The 16,327-nt window shown below is 43.1% G+C and overlaps 3 protein-coding genes across 6 annotated transcripts in view; 2 read left to right on the forward strand and 1 right to left on the reverse strand.

Annotated features, from left to right (window-relative positions):
* Positions 1–328: 328 nt before the first annotated feature.
* LOC120426894 (uncharacterized) lies at positions 329–6,745 on the forward strand. The gene is made up of 2 exons (XM_039591699.2): positions 329–341; positions 765–6,745. The coding sequence occupies exons 1-2, from the start codon at positions 329–331 to the stop codon at positions 5,381–5,383; spliced, it is 4,632 nt and encodes a 1,543-aa protein (XP_039447633.2). The 3' UTR covers positions 5,384–6,745.
* A 4,542-nt stretch (positions 6,746–11,287) lies between these two features.
* LOC120426885 (eEF1A lysine and N-terminal methyltransferase homolog) lies at positions 11,288–14,597 on the forward strand. Its single transcript, XM_039591688.2, has 3 exons — positions 11,288–11,466; positions 11,529–11,651; positions 11,710–14,597. Exons 1-3 carry the CDS (start codon positions 11,375–11,377, stop codon positions 13,517–13,519), a joined length of 2,025 nt encoding a protein of 674 aa, XP_039447622.1. The 5' UTR covers positions 11,288–11,374; the 3' UTR covers positions 13,520–14,597.
* The window catches only part of LOC120426882 (SUN domain-containing ossification factor), a 46,484-nt gene continuing 44,569 nt past the window's right edge, over positions 14,413–16,327 (reverse strand). For 2 of the 4 annotated variants that reach the window (XM_039591684.2, XM_039591685.2), the window contains one exon: positions 14,413–16,289. In XM_039591684.2, coding sequence (XP_039447618.1) covers positions 14,895–16,289 — 1,395 coding nt within the window. In that variant the 3' untranslated portion in view covers positions 14,413–14,894. The remainder of the gene's footprint in view (positions 16,290–16,327) is intronic. The other 2 variants (XM_039591687.2, XM_039591686.2) reach the window with 2 other exon arrangements.

Genomic DNA, 16,327 nt, shown 5'->3' on the forward strand with positions numbered 1-16,327 from the left:
AACAACATGTTTCCATACGAATGCCACCCCCTCAAATTCAAATTACGAAAGAAAATTGAATTTCAAAAATATTATCTACAATAAAAATGCGAACGACCCACTCAAAGTTGGAGGCAAACTTTGTAAATAGCTGGCACGATTCCGAGCGACCAACAGAAGGAGGAACCCCCTCACTGGGGTGGGAAAAAGCAAACGAGGAAAAGTTGAAGGAAAAATTGCGAAAATTAAAAAAGACAGACGACCGGACGCTCCGGGATGGAAAGAAGGCAAGCATAAAGTACAAATTCGAAGCTTTCCTGGGAAAAGCATTTTCCATTACGGGTTGGGGATGGTGGGTCCAGGTGCGTGGTGGGTAGATTTAATCGACAAAAATTTTAAATTATTTTCCATTTCTTTTCCACCTTGGGACCTTGGAGGGGATGTTGGGAGCTTGAAGTCGAAGTGGGAAGTGGGTTTGATGGCCAGTTCGAGGAGAAGCACAACACAGCAGAAGGAAAATCGTTGGCATAGTTGAAACGTGCCAGCAGCTGCCTTCAGGGTGTTACTGCTTTCCAGGATTATACGGGGCGTGGGAGGGGAGATGTTCGTGCTAAGAAAACAGCATTTACGGCAGTTGCAACTCGTTTTCTTTGTACATCTTCTGTACTGGGAAATTTACAAAAGTGCAAACGATTGCAAGCGCTTTCTTTTTACAAAATAGATGATGATTTCGAACGCAATGAAGAGATTAAGAGCGATAATATCGGACGCGATTTACTGAAAAGGAACTCTTTTCTTTTCTTCCACAGGAATCTTTTTGCACATCTGGAAAAATCCACCCCATTACGACACGTACAAATTGCTGATCGACAAGCGCCAGTTGCTGACATACCTGGAAGCAGCCGCCAACGAGTTGAAGAAAATAGTCGCTCTACCGTGCTACAATTTGACGCCATCACCAAGTCCTCCACCGTCCTTGTGCTCCCCGTCATCCCCAACTCCATCCTCGAAACGTTTCCGGTGGTCCCTGGATCTGAACCGTGACCTCATGTTCTGCTATTACGTCGTTACCGGAGGAGGTCAGAACACCATCGGCTACCGAAGTCGTCTCCAGGACCTCTGGTGTTCACGACAGACCTCGTACGGACACCTCACCGAACAGAACCTGCTGAGTCAACTGCGGCGGATTCAACGGGATCACCTGCTGCCGGAAGATGTCCTGCGGAAGGTGCGCACCGAGGCTAACGAGTACGAGTTCGACTATCACTGTTCCAGGTCACGGCCGCTGAAGATCTCCGACAAGAATCGAAAGGTTTTCCGCAAAATGGCGAAAAACTACAGCCGCATGAAGGAACTTCACTCGATCAACCGAGCCCTCAGCTATGTGAACTCGGTTGTAGACATGAAGTTCTGTGCCAGTCGCGAAATTGACGTGCTAGCCATGAAGCGGGTCGTGCAAGTTCTAGGTGAAACCATCCGAAGTAGTAGAGATATGCCCAACATTGGGCGCCATTTGACTAGCTTTCTCAGCATTTTGATTCCGAGGTACTTTCTAAGCGATACCAAAGTACGTCACTATCTGTCGCACTGCCGTAGAGATTTCTCCTCCTTGCTGGAAACAATGGACGAAGAGGTCGACTACGCCGAGCTGCATCGTAATCTTAAAATTTTGAGAAATCTTCTCTTGTACATACAAAACTTGGGCTACATATTAGCGATCAAAACCCTAATGAACCGTCTGTATGATAGTAAATGTTTAGAGGAAATCAAATCGTACTACGCTTACATTTTCCGCAACAACTCGACGGATCTTCTCAAAGATTTAGAATTTGCACCGTTCCTACTGCTGGAAATTGACACGATCATAGACTCGATCGCACAGCATCTGCCCACCACCAAGCTAAGCGATCGTTTCGAAAAGATCAAACTCAGCATCAGAAAGGAAATTGACAGCTACAAATCTCTTCACAATCATTTCACCAACGCAATCCTACTGTTTGACTGTATCGTATCCAAAATCAAATCCAATCACAATCATGATAAAATCAAACACCTCTTTCGATCACATCTGCGAGTTTTCCAACTCGACAGAAAAATCAATACCCTCTTCCTTAACCGACTCAAATCCAACCTTCTTACATTTCTGCACGAAGATCTTCCGTCGATCAACGACGATCAGATTGAATCAAGAATAATCCTTCTCGTTACTCGCATTCAGCATGCCATTGATACACATCAAACAAACCTCCCCAAACCCGCAACAGACAATTCAAGAATATCCTTCTTTCCCTCAGTAGATGACATCACGGATCTTATCAATCGACTCGAAAAACGTACAGGTCGATCATTAACCACACTAGCTCAAGATCCACTGTTTCAAAAAGCGAAAGATTACCCCGAAAAACGGTACGACCTCCTACGACAGTGTCTGCAAAAGCACAAAATTGCCATAGATTCAATCATCCTACAAGATCTCAAGCAGGAAGACCAAAAACTGATCGATGCAAAGATATCCCAAATGCAAGCGCTATTCATGGACCAAAACATGAATCTGCGAGCATTCGATCGGACAGAGGAGATCGCGTTCGAGATGCTGATGCTCGAAGCGACCTGGGCACTGTCCTCAAAGTTGCTAAACAACGCCGAAAGCATATCTGGTTACGTCCCCGTCCTAACCGGTCGTAACATGAGAAACTATCTGGCCCATGGAGGACTAACGTACGAAGTGCTCATCCCCAATACCAGCTCGAAAACGATTCTTCAAAACGCGCTCAGCGTTATGAAACTCTCGAAGAACATCATCTCCGAGATCTACGAGCGCCACAGCTGGAGCTTTGCAGATCGCTTGGAGTGTCTTCAACGTCAGAGCGATACGCTGGAGGGGTTTCGGATACAAAGCTGCGTTGAAATACTGGACACCATAAAGGCGGAGCAATACTTGATCGGACAGGATCATCTGCACCGGGGAGTTGTGGATCGGCTGGTTCAAACGCAGAGTTGCCTACTGTTGGGACACTTGCTCGACCTACGCAACGTTGACGAGCTGCTGAAGATTCTCTCCCATCTCATGGAGGACGTTAAAGTCATTCCCTGCAACGTCAAGTTCCACGATCTGCTGACGAACCTGACCGCGAGAATACGCTTTTGCTTCAACCTTGCCTTGCTCACCAACGAAGAGGACGTACTGCTGAAAATTGCGTCCGACTTTGGTTACGACCAGATCGAAGCGATCCCGATGATCTTCACGTTCGACAAGCTTTTCACAAGCTTCCTGGAGAATCACCCGGATTACGACGTGAATACCGAATCGAACGCAGAAGTCCTACATTACGCGGTACTGTCGGGGAATGTCGAACTACTGAACCTGCTGCTGGATCAATGCGAAGATCTGAACCAACAGGACGCCTACAGTCAAACACCGCTCGATGTGGCATGCAAGCTAAGTAACGTAGACATGATCAAATCGCTTACCAATGCCGGTGCGAAATGGTACTCGAAAAATGCCAGTCAGTACACGTGGTTGTTTTTGAACAATGATCACGAAGCGATCATATTTTTAAAGAACAATGACTTGCTTGACGAGAAAATTGCAAAGAGTTGTATCAATCTGTTTCTGCAGTACTGTGAAGATGATAAGGAAGAAATGGTGGAGTTTATGCTAAATTATGTAGAATACACAAGTCTTTACCCTTTAGCTGCGCGGCATCGAAGGCTTCACGCACTGAATTACATGATCGCCAATGATCCAAGGGTGAAGACCAACATCAACCGGAAAGATTCGTTTGGTCAGACCGCGCTGCAGATATCTTGTCACAGGGGGTACCGGGAGATTGCCGTGCTTTTGCTGAATCACAGCGGTAATCCAAACCTACAGGACGTGGCAGGAAACACTTGCCTTCACTTAGCAATCGAAAATGGTGATACCAAGATTGTTCGTTTGCTTTTAAAGCATCACGTGAAAGTTGAGACAAAAAATCTGCTGGGAAAAACTTCGCTCGATCTTGCCGTCGAGTTGGGAAATCTTAGTATAGTCCGAATGCTTCTAAAACACAAACGATCGCTGAAAGCTGTCCAGATTCCGGAGTGTCTGCACTCCTTGGAGATTATGTATCTGCTGAAAAAGGCAAATTTACAGTACAAATTAGAAGCTGAAGACTGTTTGACACCACTGCACATTGCCAGCGATGAAGGACGAATACGAGTCCTGTTGAACTTCTTTGAAGTTGATACGCAAACTTCCAAGTATTTAGACACTCCTTTGCATATAGCCTGTCTAACCAATCAAACCGACGCGGTGCGTGTTTTGTTGAAGTATGGAGCCAACCACAATCTGCTGAACTCCAACGGCTTATCGCCGCTTCATTTCGCTGTGATTAATCAGAACACAGATATGGTCCGAATGCTCACTTGTCACAGTAATCTCCTCGATCCGAGACACGTCAATTCAGCTATGACAATCTCAATTCAAAAAGGATATCTGGAGATTGCCGATATCCTTCTGAACTGTGGTGCAGATATATCATTGATTGCTGAATCAATAGCTCCACAGCAATATCTGCTTCATGCTGCTGCACGCTCTGGTTTTGTAAGCATTCTACGCTACCTGCTTCAAGGGCATACCTTGAACGTCAACGGGCCAGATTCGACCGGATCAACTCCACTCTTCCACGCGGTGACCAGCGCAGACATTCAAACAGTTGAACTCCTTCTACAGCACGGTGCTGACGTTGAACACACGAACAAGTCAGGTCAGAACGTAATTTCTACAGCAGCGATGTTCGATCGACTGGACATCATTCGCTACCTGATCAACAACTTCCCAAACATAACCCCGTTCATCCTAGCTCCGTACGTAGCACAGAACCGTTGCCTTCACATTGCTGTTCTGAAGGGATCCCTCGAGATGGTTCACTATTTTATCAAACTGCACAAAGACAACAACTTCCATCTGAACCATCGCAACCAGGAAGGCTTCACGGCGCTTCACATCAGTGCCCAAACCGGAAGCGTACGGATATTCCAACTCCTGCTGGACAGCGGTGCCGATCCGAGCATCCCTCTCACCAACAAACAGTCCATTCTGCACACGGCAGTCTCGAACAATAATCTCGCCATTGCGAGGATCTTGCTTACGCGAGCGTTGATCGACGTGAATGCGCTGGACGATGACCGGCGAACGATTCTGCACTATTCTGTGTACTCGCGCAATCCCAGCGCCGTACGAGAGCTGCTCAAGATCCGGGGCCTGCACATCAATGGCCAAGATCGGCTGGGCAATAGTGCGTTGCACTTGGCCGCAGAACATCAGTACGTTGATATTTACAACTTGTTGCAGAAGCGAATCGATAACAGTCTGATGAATCAGGACGGGAAACGTGCAATCGACATCTTGTTGAGAAAGTAGGAAATCTGAATCGATGTCTTAAAAATGCCGTTGTATTTAATCCATCTTACAGATAGAGTAGAAATTTGGTTCTTGCAACCAAGTGTCGTCGTGTGATTTCATGTACATTTGATAACAAAACAAAAATTAGATGTAATTAAGAAATATTAACCAGTAGTTTAAAAGATTTTATCCGTAACATCTGCTACAGCATTTGAAAGCTGATATGTTACACCTAACAAAAGTTAAGATTAGTGGAAAGAATGGTGCGATCTGTACAGAAAATGTTTTAATCATGTTTAAAACTGGATAAAGAAGTCATAAATATCCAAAACAATCAATGTCCAATTACAATCAATCATTTGGTGACTAATTTGATTACAATTTTCGAAAATCAGACAAAATTAATTCCAGTATTTATGATAATCAAACCTCGCATACAATTTTCGTAAACTCAACACGTTGAAATGAAAATTGCACTTAAATAGTGCATATAACCAAGGGTGTCAATCTCAAAAACAAGTGCTAGTGTTAATATATTTAAAGAAAAATGTATACTTTGAAAAGATGAATAAATCTTCGAATTCCAAATATTTCCAGTTTCTCAAATATGCCCGCAGTCCTTCAACTCACTGGAAGGAGCGACATCTGCCACTCGATAAGGCGCAATAGTATATAAGACAAACAATAGCTATTCATATGGGTGTATTCACAGGAAAGAATACACACACATATTAATAGAACCGGAAGCATTATAACAATACACATACAATAATAAAACAATTTTCAACGGGCAAATACAAACAATTGGAAAATCGTGCAACACTACAAACCTAAGTTAAACATTTCAGTTCAAAATTACCGACAGATGAACCAAACATGGTCCGAAGTTTCCGCAACTCCGGAGCATGATAAGAATACTGCAAAACTGAAACTACCATAAGTTTACAAGTACAACATTTTCGTTACTCAAAACTGCAATAAACAAATATATGTAAACTCAACAGATTTATATATAACCACAATACAACCACAGAGAAAAAAAAACTTATATTGAATGGCAGATGCCGCACGCGTGGTTCACAACATTAAATGTCCAATAGAAGCACAGTTGCGCAACTTCAAAACAGCCTATAAGAAGTTTGGTGTCTTGAAAGGACACCACCCGACTTGCTGGAGAAAATCGTCAAAATGAAATAAACAACTTAAAGTATCTCAACCATCAAAGTGAAATGCTAGTCAATCAAAGAACTATTACAAAAAAAAATCATACTGAAACATAATTTTTACGTTCTCAAATTCGATTATAGTTGATGGCATAATGGCTGATAACCCTGCAATGCCGTCAACGTTAAACGATAGGCCATTACGTCTTTAGGAATAATTGTAGGGGGAGAGGGGGTAATATGCACCCCCGGGGCAAAATGCACCCCCTGATTTTCTCGGCATTTGGAAGAATTTTCCGGGAAAAAATCAAAGAAATTGGAAGCTTAACATTGCTAAACCATGCTGGAAAAATTTGAGCATCGTAGTATAAAAACAGCTTAAGTTATTTGCAAAACTTTAAAATGTTGTGTTTTCATCTAATTTTCATTGAACTTTCATTATGAGTTTTGGACAATTTAAAAAGCATTTATTCATATTGTAAGTGTTGAGGTATATAGTTTTTGCCAAAATCTTCATTATTCTGTAGATAGATGAGTTCAAAAACATCAAAAAGTGCATTTTTAATTAAATTTTCTGCAAAAAGCGTGGTCGGGGCAAAATGCACCGCTGTGAAGCTCCTTTGTAAAAACAGCGGTGTCATCTAGTGGTGACTAGTGAAAACTGCTTTTATCCGGTGCATTTTGCCCCATGTTGTGGTGCATTTTGCCCCGTTGTTGTAGTGCATTTTGCCCCAATGTTGCGGTGCATATTGCCCCGCATGTTTGTTTGAAATGAATCAAAAATGTTTTTAGAAATTTGATATTTTCGAACAATTTTGAGGTTTTTTAAGACTTTTTTCACATGGATGACGAAGAATAATAGTTGTTTTAGAACATCGAACAAAAGTCTTCCACAGTAATGCTGTAATGGTTGAGAAATGACAGTTTTCCCTTAGGGGGTGCATATTACCCCCTCTCCCCCTATGTTACTACCATATTGAATGTGTAACCCTATTCTAGCTGAAAAAAGTTTATAAATAATCATCAAAACAAATTTAGTTCATCAATTCTCGGTTTAACATTTTTCATTAAAAAAAATATCTTGATCAAATTGTTTGAAATTTCTTGATTAGGGTTACAAATTCAACTATATCTAGTTTATAATGCTACAAATGCAAACGAAAATCAGCACAAATCTACAACACAAATGCGAAAGAATCCCATGAAAACAAAAGCTGAACTAAAAGAAGAATTAAGATGTATTACCATAGCAGCAAAAAAGGAAAAGATAAATCGCAGAAAAAGAAGAAACTTATATGTAATTTAGATACAAGTTTCTTGAACGGTAGGTCAGTAAAGGATTGTACTAACAAAATAGGAGAAAGTATTGCATTGCTACATACTAATGAACGAAACAACACAGAAACAAAACTAATAATTCATATACTTGTTATACACATTTTCGTTACTAATGCATGTTTGTGTAATCAATTTAAACAACAAAACAAAAATTAAACAAGTAAAATTCCAAACCAAAAACAAATAAATTACTCATCTCATGGAATAAATTAGACGATGTCGAAATTTTAGACCATCAAGTCACACGTTTAGATAAGGATAATCGTTTGGAATACTGTCCGGGAGAAAAAGAAATTGAAGGAATTTCGGAAATAAAGATGCAGTTTAATTTTTTCATCTCACAGTGAGTATTATAAATTGGGGTGTTTTGTTTTTTATTCAAGCGAGATATCACAGTCCATGTAAGATTTGCTTATTTGCAAAATAAATTCGTAATAATATTACGATGTATATATTATATACATGAGCTTTAATCACCTATTGTTACGCGCAGATAGAGGGTGACGAGCGGGAATTCCCGGGAAAAAAATCCCGGGAAATCGACCATTTTTTGACCTCTCGATTCCCGGGAAATTCGGTCGAGACTCCCGGGAAATTTTAAAATTGAAGCAAAATTATATAAACTAATCAGAAAAACATTTCAAAAATTCAAAATTGTTTAGAACATTGAATGTTCAATATTCGATGATCAAGTTCGAATAAACCAATGCTGCTCTAATCTTTTTATTCAGAAACTGTAAATTTTAACTTGTCAAAAATTCCAATAACTTTAATTGAGAGAAGCCGAAAATATGTGGACCCCAAAATTTACCTTAAAGCATATTTGGGTCATTCCACCTGAAGTGTGCAAGAAAAAATAAAAATTTGAAAATTACCCTCGCCGATTCTGCTCAAATTTGGCGAGGCTGTTGATATTATCAAAACATGCAAGAATCCCGAAGTTCGTCGATTCGAAAAGTTATTTTTTTTTTTTGGGAGGTACCAAAATTAAGGGGGTGGTCCGCATATTTTTGGCTTCTCTCAATTAAAGTTATTGGATTTTTTACAAGTTAAAATTTACACTTTCTGAATAAGAAGAACTGAATTGAATTTATTGAAAAGAAACAAATTTATTACTTTTCATTTTAACTTTTTGGCACTATCGGCATGGTCAAAAAAAACTCCCGGGTCCCGGGAATTCCCGGGAAATGGGCAAATCTAACTCTCGATTCCCGGGAAATTGAAAATCTCGAGAATCGTCACCCTCTACGCGCAGAGAAGCGCCCCAAAAAGTTCACGAATGTTTGATTTTTTAACATTGAAAATCAATCAATCATTTTCTAAAAAGCGGCATTTGAAAACTGGTTGAAATTTAGAAAACTTATTTTGTTAAGTGCATTTTTTCTTTCAAAAATTCTTCTTTTGAACACAAAAAATACAAACAGAAATGAGCAGTCAAAATAGCAAAGTAGCAAAGGAGCCAAAAAAGGAAAAATTAGTAAACCGAGTAAAGGAAAAAAGGAGCATAAAGAAGCCAAGGAGCAAAGAAGAAAAAAGTAAAGGAGCAAAGAAAAAGTAGAGGAGTATAGGAGTAAAAGAGCAGAAATGAGTAAAGGGGTCTACTCCTCTAAGAATAAAAAAGAGTAGATCAGTAGAAAGGATTAGAGTAGTAGAAAGGAGAAGAAAGGAGTAGAAAAATGTAGAGGAGTTGAAAAGTATAATTATTCGCTCCTATCTAATTCTTTAAAATTTTCTTCTCCTTAACTTTCTTTTTTTTCTCCTATACGTCTCTCTTTCTAATCCTTTCTGCTTCTTCTAGTCCTTAGTCCTTTCTATTCCTAGAGGAGTTTAAAAATATAAAGGAGTAGAAAATGTTAAAAGAGCAGAAAAGAGTAGAGGAGTAGAACGGAGTAAAGAAATAGAAAGGAGTAATCAAATAAATGAGTAAAAAGAAGTAGAAAAGGGTAGAAGAGTAGAAAAGAAAAAGGAGTAGAAAGGATTAATTAAGCAAAAGATGATAAGCTGTAAAAAATAGCATTTTTTTGGGTCTACTCCTTTTTGCTCCTTTTACTCTTTTTTCTACTCCTCGTTACTCCTTTCTACTTCTCTTTACTCATTTTATAATCGTTTTACTCTTAACTTTTAACTCCTTTTCTCTTGTTGCTACTTTCTACTCCTTAAATCATTTTTACTCCTGAAATCTCTTTTACTCAATTTATATTTTCTACTCGTTTACTTTGTTTTTTTTTTATATACTCCTCTAGAAATATAAAGGAGCAAAAAGGAGTAGAAGGAGCAGAAATAAGTAGAAGAGTAAACAAGAAAAAAGGCGTGAAAAGGAGTAATTTAGCAAAAGAGTAGAAAGTATTAAAAGGAGTAAAGCAGTAGAGCAGTAGCGAAAAACGAAACTATTGGCACTACGCCCCCCGGGGCATGGCCTTCCTCTAACGTGGGATTTCTGCTCCAGCGCCTCTGACGAGACAGGAGAAACCGGGACCGACGTTTTACTTCACCATCCGATAGAAGCTCAGTGGATAAGGCGGGAATCGAACCCGCGTCTCATAGCATCATCGGGATCGGCAGCCGAAGCCGCTACCCCTGCGCCACGAGACCCAGCAGTAGCCTACTAGCTAATTAAGACTCTGGAAGGCATCATTCCAAATCGGCCATTGGCGGCCATGTTTGTTTTAGAAAAACATTCAAATCTTGAATCAGAAAGTATCAATCAAAAAATGATTTTCTTTGTGTTGTTTCTAGAAGCACTTTACATATCGTGATTATTTTTTCATTTCAACATACTATTTCTGAACCCTGAATTCAGAACCATCATTAACAATAATTGCCCCAAAAGTGAAGAACACCTTCAACGACCTTAAGGAAAGGAGCAAAGAATGAAACCAGATAAAAAGTATCAAAGAGTTAGGCAAAGTAGCAAAGGAGCAAATAAGGAAAAAAGAAGTAAAAAGTTAAGGAGCAAAGAAGAAAAGAAAAAAATAGTAAAGGAGCAAGGAGTAAGAGAATAAAAGAGCAGAAACAAGTTAAGGAGTACAACAAAGTAATACAGAGCAATTAAGCAAAAGTGCTACAAAGCTAATGAGTAGATGTAGTGAGTGCGTTTTAAGTCAAGTTAACATTTTTTTTAATTTTTTCTGGTCATGATCACACCGTACACCGATTTTATCATTCCTACATACTGACATCTTGCGTTGACTAGCTGAACTAAGAAGGTGTCCAATTTTTGGTAAACTACGTATTTAATTTAACATTCATATAAATTCATTTAAATTTTTTGACAAATTAAAACATTGGACTAAACCGACTAAACAAATAAATTAGTTGAAATGTATTCCTCAACTAATCAATCGCAATTTATGGATGACCCACAAACCTCCCCCTGCCCTAAAATCACTCAACACAACTACACCCAAACGGTTTGTTTTTGTTTACCATCTCACGCCGACGACGGCCACATGTGCCTTGCGGCTAGTTCATCACAGATTTGCACCGATACCCACAGCCCCAGTTAACCATGAATCTGCTGCCCAAAACGGCCACCGAGTTCGGTACGACCGAGTACTGGAACAACTTCTTCAAGAAGCGCGGCAAGCAGGCCTTCGAATGGTGAGTGTTGTAAGTTGCGAGGTGTCGAGGAGATGTGGGTTCTAAGGTTGAGATTCTTGCAGGTACGGCGAATACCCGGAACTGTGCGGCCAGCTGCACAAGTACATCAAAACCAAGGACGAGGTGCTGATGGTCGGCTGCGGCAACTCCAAGCTCAGCATGGACTTGTATGATGTTGGGTTCAGGTAATGCGGTGTGGGTGGTTGGGAGTCGGGGAAGTTGCTAATTTGGTTGGTATTGTAGACAAATCACCAACATCGACATCTCGCAAGTGGTCATCAAGCAGATGCAGGACGCGAATCGGACGACGCGGCCGGAAATGCTGTGGTACCACATGGACGCAACCGCGATGACCGCTTTCAGTGACGAGAAGTACTCGGTGGTGTTGGATAAGGGTACGCTGGACGCGCTGTTCACTGATGAAACTGAAGAGACGATCGCGACGGTGAGGAAGTACTTTTCGGAGATTGCTCGAGTGTTGCGCGTGGGAGGTCGTTACGTGTGCATTTCGCTGCTTCAGGAGCACATCCTGAAGGAAGTGTTGAGCTTCTTCCCCGAGCACGAGTTCATGTTTCGGGCGATTCGGTGCGTTGAGGCGGAGCAGAAGACGGCGGAAGGGAACAGCGATGGAACTTCGATGCCGGTGTTTGTGGTGGTGGCGACAAAGTTTCGGAAGCTGCCGATGAAGGTGTACGAGGTTTGCCTCGCCGGAGATGAGATTCAACGGGTTCAAAAGCCGGAAGAAATTGTTCTCTCGGTGGCCGCCGCCCAGAAAGCTTCCATGGTTTGCAACGGGTTGGTCAGGGGGAGTATTGCCGGGATGAGCGAGGTATCGCTGGATTTGCATCGACCTGGGGAGGAAATTGCGCGGTACACAATCCACGTGCTGGACCAGAAGCCGATTCGAGGAAACGGGAAGTACGCGGCGTTCATTGTGCCGCAAGGGCGGGAAACGGAGTGGCTGTTTTCGACTCCTCAAGGCCGGCAGAAGCTGCTAGCTTCGGCAAGTCACGACAGGTTAGCGATTGTTTCGCTACATCGTGGACAGGTCTACGCAAGTTGGGATGCCGTCAAGGATGAGTTGGCAGAAAGTGTCAAATCGCTGGCCCCGCACGGATTGCACGCCCATATTCCGTATCTTTCACTGGGTTCGGAAGTTGGTCAACGCGAAACCATCTTCAAAGGACACTCAACCATGTCCGGTGACTACATCGTGGAGGAGATCTTGGGCAACGACAATCGCATCTTTAGACGCCTGATCTTCCTGAACAACCAGTTTGTGATTCAATCGGAGGCCGCGGTCAAGCTGGTCAAGGGAAAAGGCAAATCGAAAACTTCGTCAAAGGTCGTCGACCCGGGATATCTAGCCTGTCAACACCACTTGTACATGACGGTCGGTGTCCACCTGGCGACCTGCTTGGCTACTGGCCAAGCAGCGAACCCCGTAATGGTGGTCGGTTTGGGCGGCGGTGGCCTGTGCACCTTTATCCATCAGTGCCTGCGCAACACCAGCCTGGTCGCGGTCGAGATCGACCCGGAAATGCTAACCGTAGCGACCAGCTACTTCGGGCTCGCCCTGGACGACCGACTGGCGGTTCAAATCCGCGACGGCATCGACTACCTCGCGGATTGCGTCCAATCGTCGCAACGCTTCCGCGCCATCCTGTTCGACGTCGACAGCAAAGATCCCACCCTCGGCATGAGCTGTCCACCGCAGGCCTTCGTCGAGCGAGCCGTTCTGGACAACGCCAAGACGCTGCTCGGCGCGGACGGACTGTTCATCCTGAACCTGGTCTGCCGGGACGAAACGCTCCGGGAGTCCGTGCTGCGGGAGTTGCGCCGCGTGTTCCGGTACGTGCTGTCGTACAAGCTGGAGGAGGACGTCAACGAGATTTTCTACTGCGCCGACAACGCCGCCCTGGACAGCGCAGACAAGTGGCAGGAGGCGATGAAACGATCCGCGCAGGAGATCAACGCGCTCGCCAAGAAGCATAAGCTGAGCCGAGAGGAGCTCGTTGATTTGGAGGAGTTTGTGCAAGCGTTGAAGATTTAAAATAAACGAGTTGACCCCACTTGGGAAATGTTCTTTTTGTTCTACGCGAAAGAAAATCCGTCGTACCTTTTAAATTTTAATACAGAGCACATAATATTGTGTGTGTTTTATTACGTTTCGTACTCGTACTTTTTTCCACATATTTACACACAAAGCGTCAAGCTTTTCAAACACGTACGATCAATAGTTATGACTAAACGTAAACATATTAACAGAGCTAAGGGTTAGGCTATCCTCCTTCTTCGCAAGCAGGCATGATGGGTATTTTGTGTTGTTTACTAATTGTTTTGTTAAAATATCGTTCGTTTTTGTTTTTCTAAGATTTTGTTTGGGTTAGCTCAACATCATGCGACAGTTGTGATTTTTTTAAACGCTTCAAGCGTTTTTTTTTTAGTTTAGAACTTTCTACGTGTGTATGTTGTGTTGTGTATAGATCATAGTTTTGAACAAGTCTTAGGTTTGTTATTTTCTAATTCCTCGTTGGAGGTTAGGTGAATGTAACGCGAACGTAATCTTCGAAATTCTAAAAATCTCAATGTATTTTTGTGTCTAGTTTTGTTGATGTTTATGCTATTTTTTAAGATAATTGTATCAAGCTGAAAAATATTAAAATGAAGTTGAAAATTTTAAAATTAGAAGAAGTAAAAATGCTTTCTCTCAAAAACTACAAAATATTTTAGAGACTGAAATATTAGCAACAACAATAAGACAAAAATAATGTCAAATTACTTATTAAGTCAGTAAAGAATCCATCCACAAAGTTTCAGCCAAATAAAAATCTAATTTTAAAAATTTAGTTATGTCTTTAGTATAACGTCAAAAAGAGATAAATGAAATAGACTAGGTTAAAATATTGTTCCAGAAGTCTAGTTGAGCACTTGAAAATTATGTAATTTGTGATTGTAGATAAAAGTCTCAAATTTTGAAATCGCTTTCATAGCTTAAATATGAACTTTATTACCGAAACATATGAATTTCAACAACAAATTGACAAACAATCACGAAACAAAGAACATTCATTGCGACACATACACTGATTATGAAAAAAAAAACGATTTATCGATGCACAACGCCGATCCGCGAATAATTTAGTTAGATATATTTCAAGATATACTTTGCCCTACATGTACAATTAAAAAATAAACGAACAATTACTAGTTTCTTTTAGTTACTGCAGCAGTGTTGTATTGTGTTGTGTGTGTATGTTGTGTGTAGTTGTTTAGAGTACGCACGCACACGCACGCGTCCACCATTCAAGCGCTTTTAAAGCTCCACCCACCTCTTATCGCTCTCTCTCAGTCAGTCAGTCTATTAAGGAACCACCCCCGCCACAGTCATCCTCGCGGACCTGCGGCGGCCCGCAGCAGCAGCAAAACTAGAAAACCTTCCGGAACAGCCGCCGGAAGCTGCCACCGTTGGCACTCTTGCCGTCCGCGCCGCCGTGAAAGGACAGCGACGATTTGAGCGCCGACCCGTTGCCCACCACGTCCGCGTCCGGGCTTTCCGATTTGGATTTGCGTTTGGTGAACTTGTCTTGACTAGAGGACTTTTTCAGCTTGTACCACTCCCAGCCGTTGCTGGAGTTGTTGTTGGTGGTGGATCCGTCCACCTGGCAACTGTCGGCGTCGTCTTCGACGGTGACGGCTCTGGCACTAGGGCTGTGAACGTTAATGCTAATTCGAACATTACTACTTCCTGCGCTACTACTCGTGTTACTACTGGCACTGCTTACATTTTGGCTGGGTGTGGACTTTTTGCCCGAGGATTTGCGGCTGGACCGCAGCAGGGATGACTTGAAGAAGGCCGGCGAGGAGAGTCGTCGGCCCTTGCCGGATTTCGTCGACTTGGAGTCTATCGACGAGGTGGAGGAAAGCATCCCGTTGCCGGTTTTGTTGGCCTCCGAGGTCGAGTCGGGCACGAACTCGTTGTAGGAGAGATCTGAAGCCGTTGGAATGATGAACTCATCGTTGTCTTCGAGAAATGGGATCTCATCGATGCGGTTGGTATCGTCCAAGCTGGTGACTGCCTCTGGCGATGGCTTACGCGGTTCCGGCGCAGACTCGGTCCGCACCAACTCGGTCTTGGTCACCGCTTTGACCGCGGGAGGTTCAACCGACGCGGCTCGTTTGGATTTGCCGTTAACCTGCGGCAACTGAGACTGCGTCATCGCCGGCGCCGAAACCTTTCGATGCTTATTTCTACCCTTTTTTCGCTCGACCTTCGCGCTGTCTCCTCCCCCATCGTCGATCAGCAAATTCTCGTACGTCCCACTAATGTTCAACGCCTCTTCACTGGGTCGTTTCTTCCGCAGCGTTCCACCCGCGACCGACTGCACCGAGCCTCCAATAACTCCATCGATCGACTTTCTCCTCAGCAATCGCTCCCGAATCGGCTTCCCACTCGCACTGACCTGCGCCAACTCCCGGTCGATCGAGTCCCGTTCGGATTCCCCCCTCGCTCCACTTCCCCCACCGCCACAACTCCGCACCAGCGCACACACCATCACGATATTCACCACCGCAAAGCCCACCAGCCCGATCGTGATGTTCTTCCAGCTGAGAATGCTGTCGCGAAAGCCAACAAACTCTGCCCGCAGCCGTTCGTTCTCCTCGCGCAGCGTGGCCTCACTCTCGTGCATCCGCCGAGTCTGCTCCTCGATCTCGTGCAGCGTTTTCGCGTGCGACTGCTGCAGCTCCTCGACCTGTTTGCGGTAGCGACGGCTAAGCTCCTCGAGGTACTGCCCGGACAGACTCATGTTGCGCTCCAGGGCCTAAAAAAATACAAATTTGAGATTAGTGGTGACCCCAA

This window comes from Culex pipiens, chromosome 2, assembly GCF_016801865.2.
Source record: "Culex pipiens pallens isolate TS chromosome 2, TS_CPP_V2, whole genome shotgun sequence".
NCBI lineage: Eukaryota > Metazoa > Arthropoda > Insecta > Diptera > Culicidae > Culex > Culex pipiens.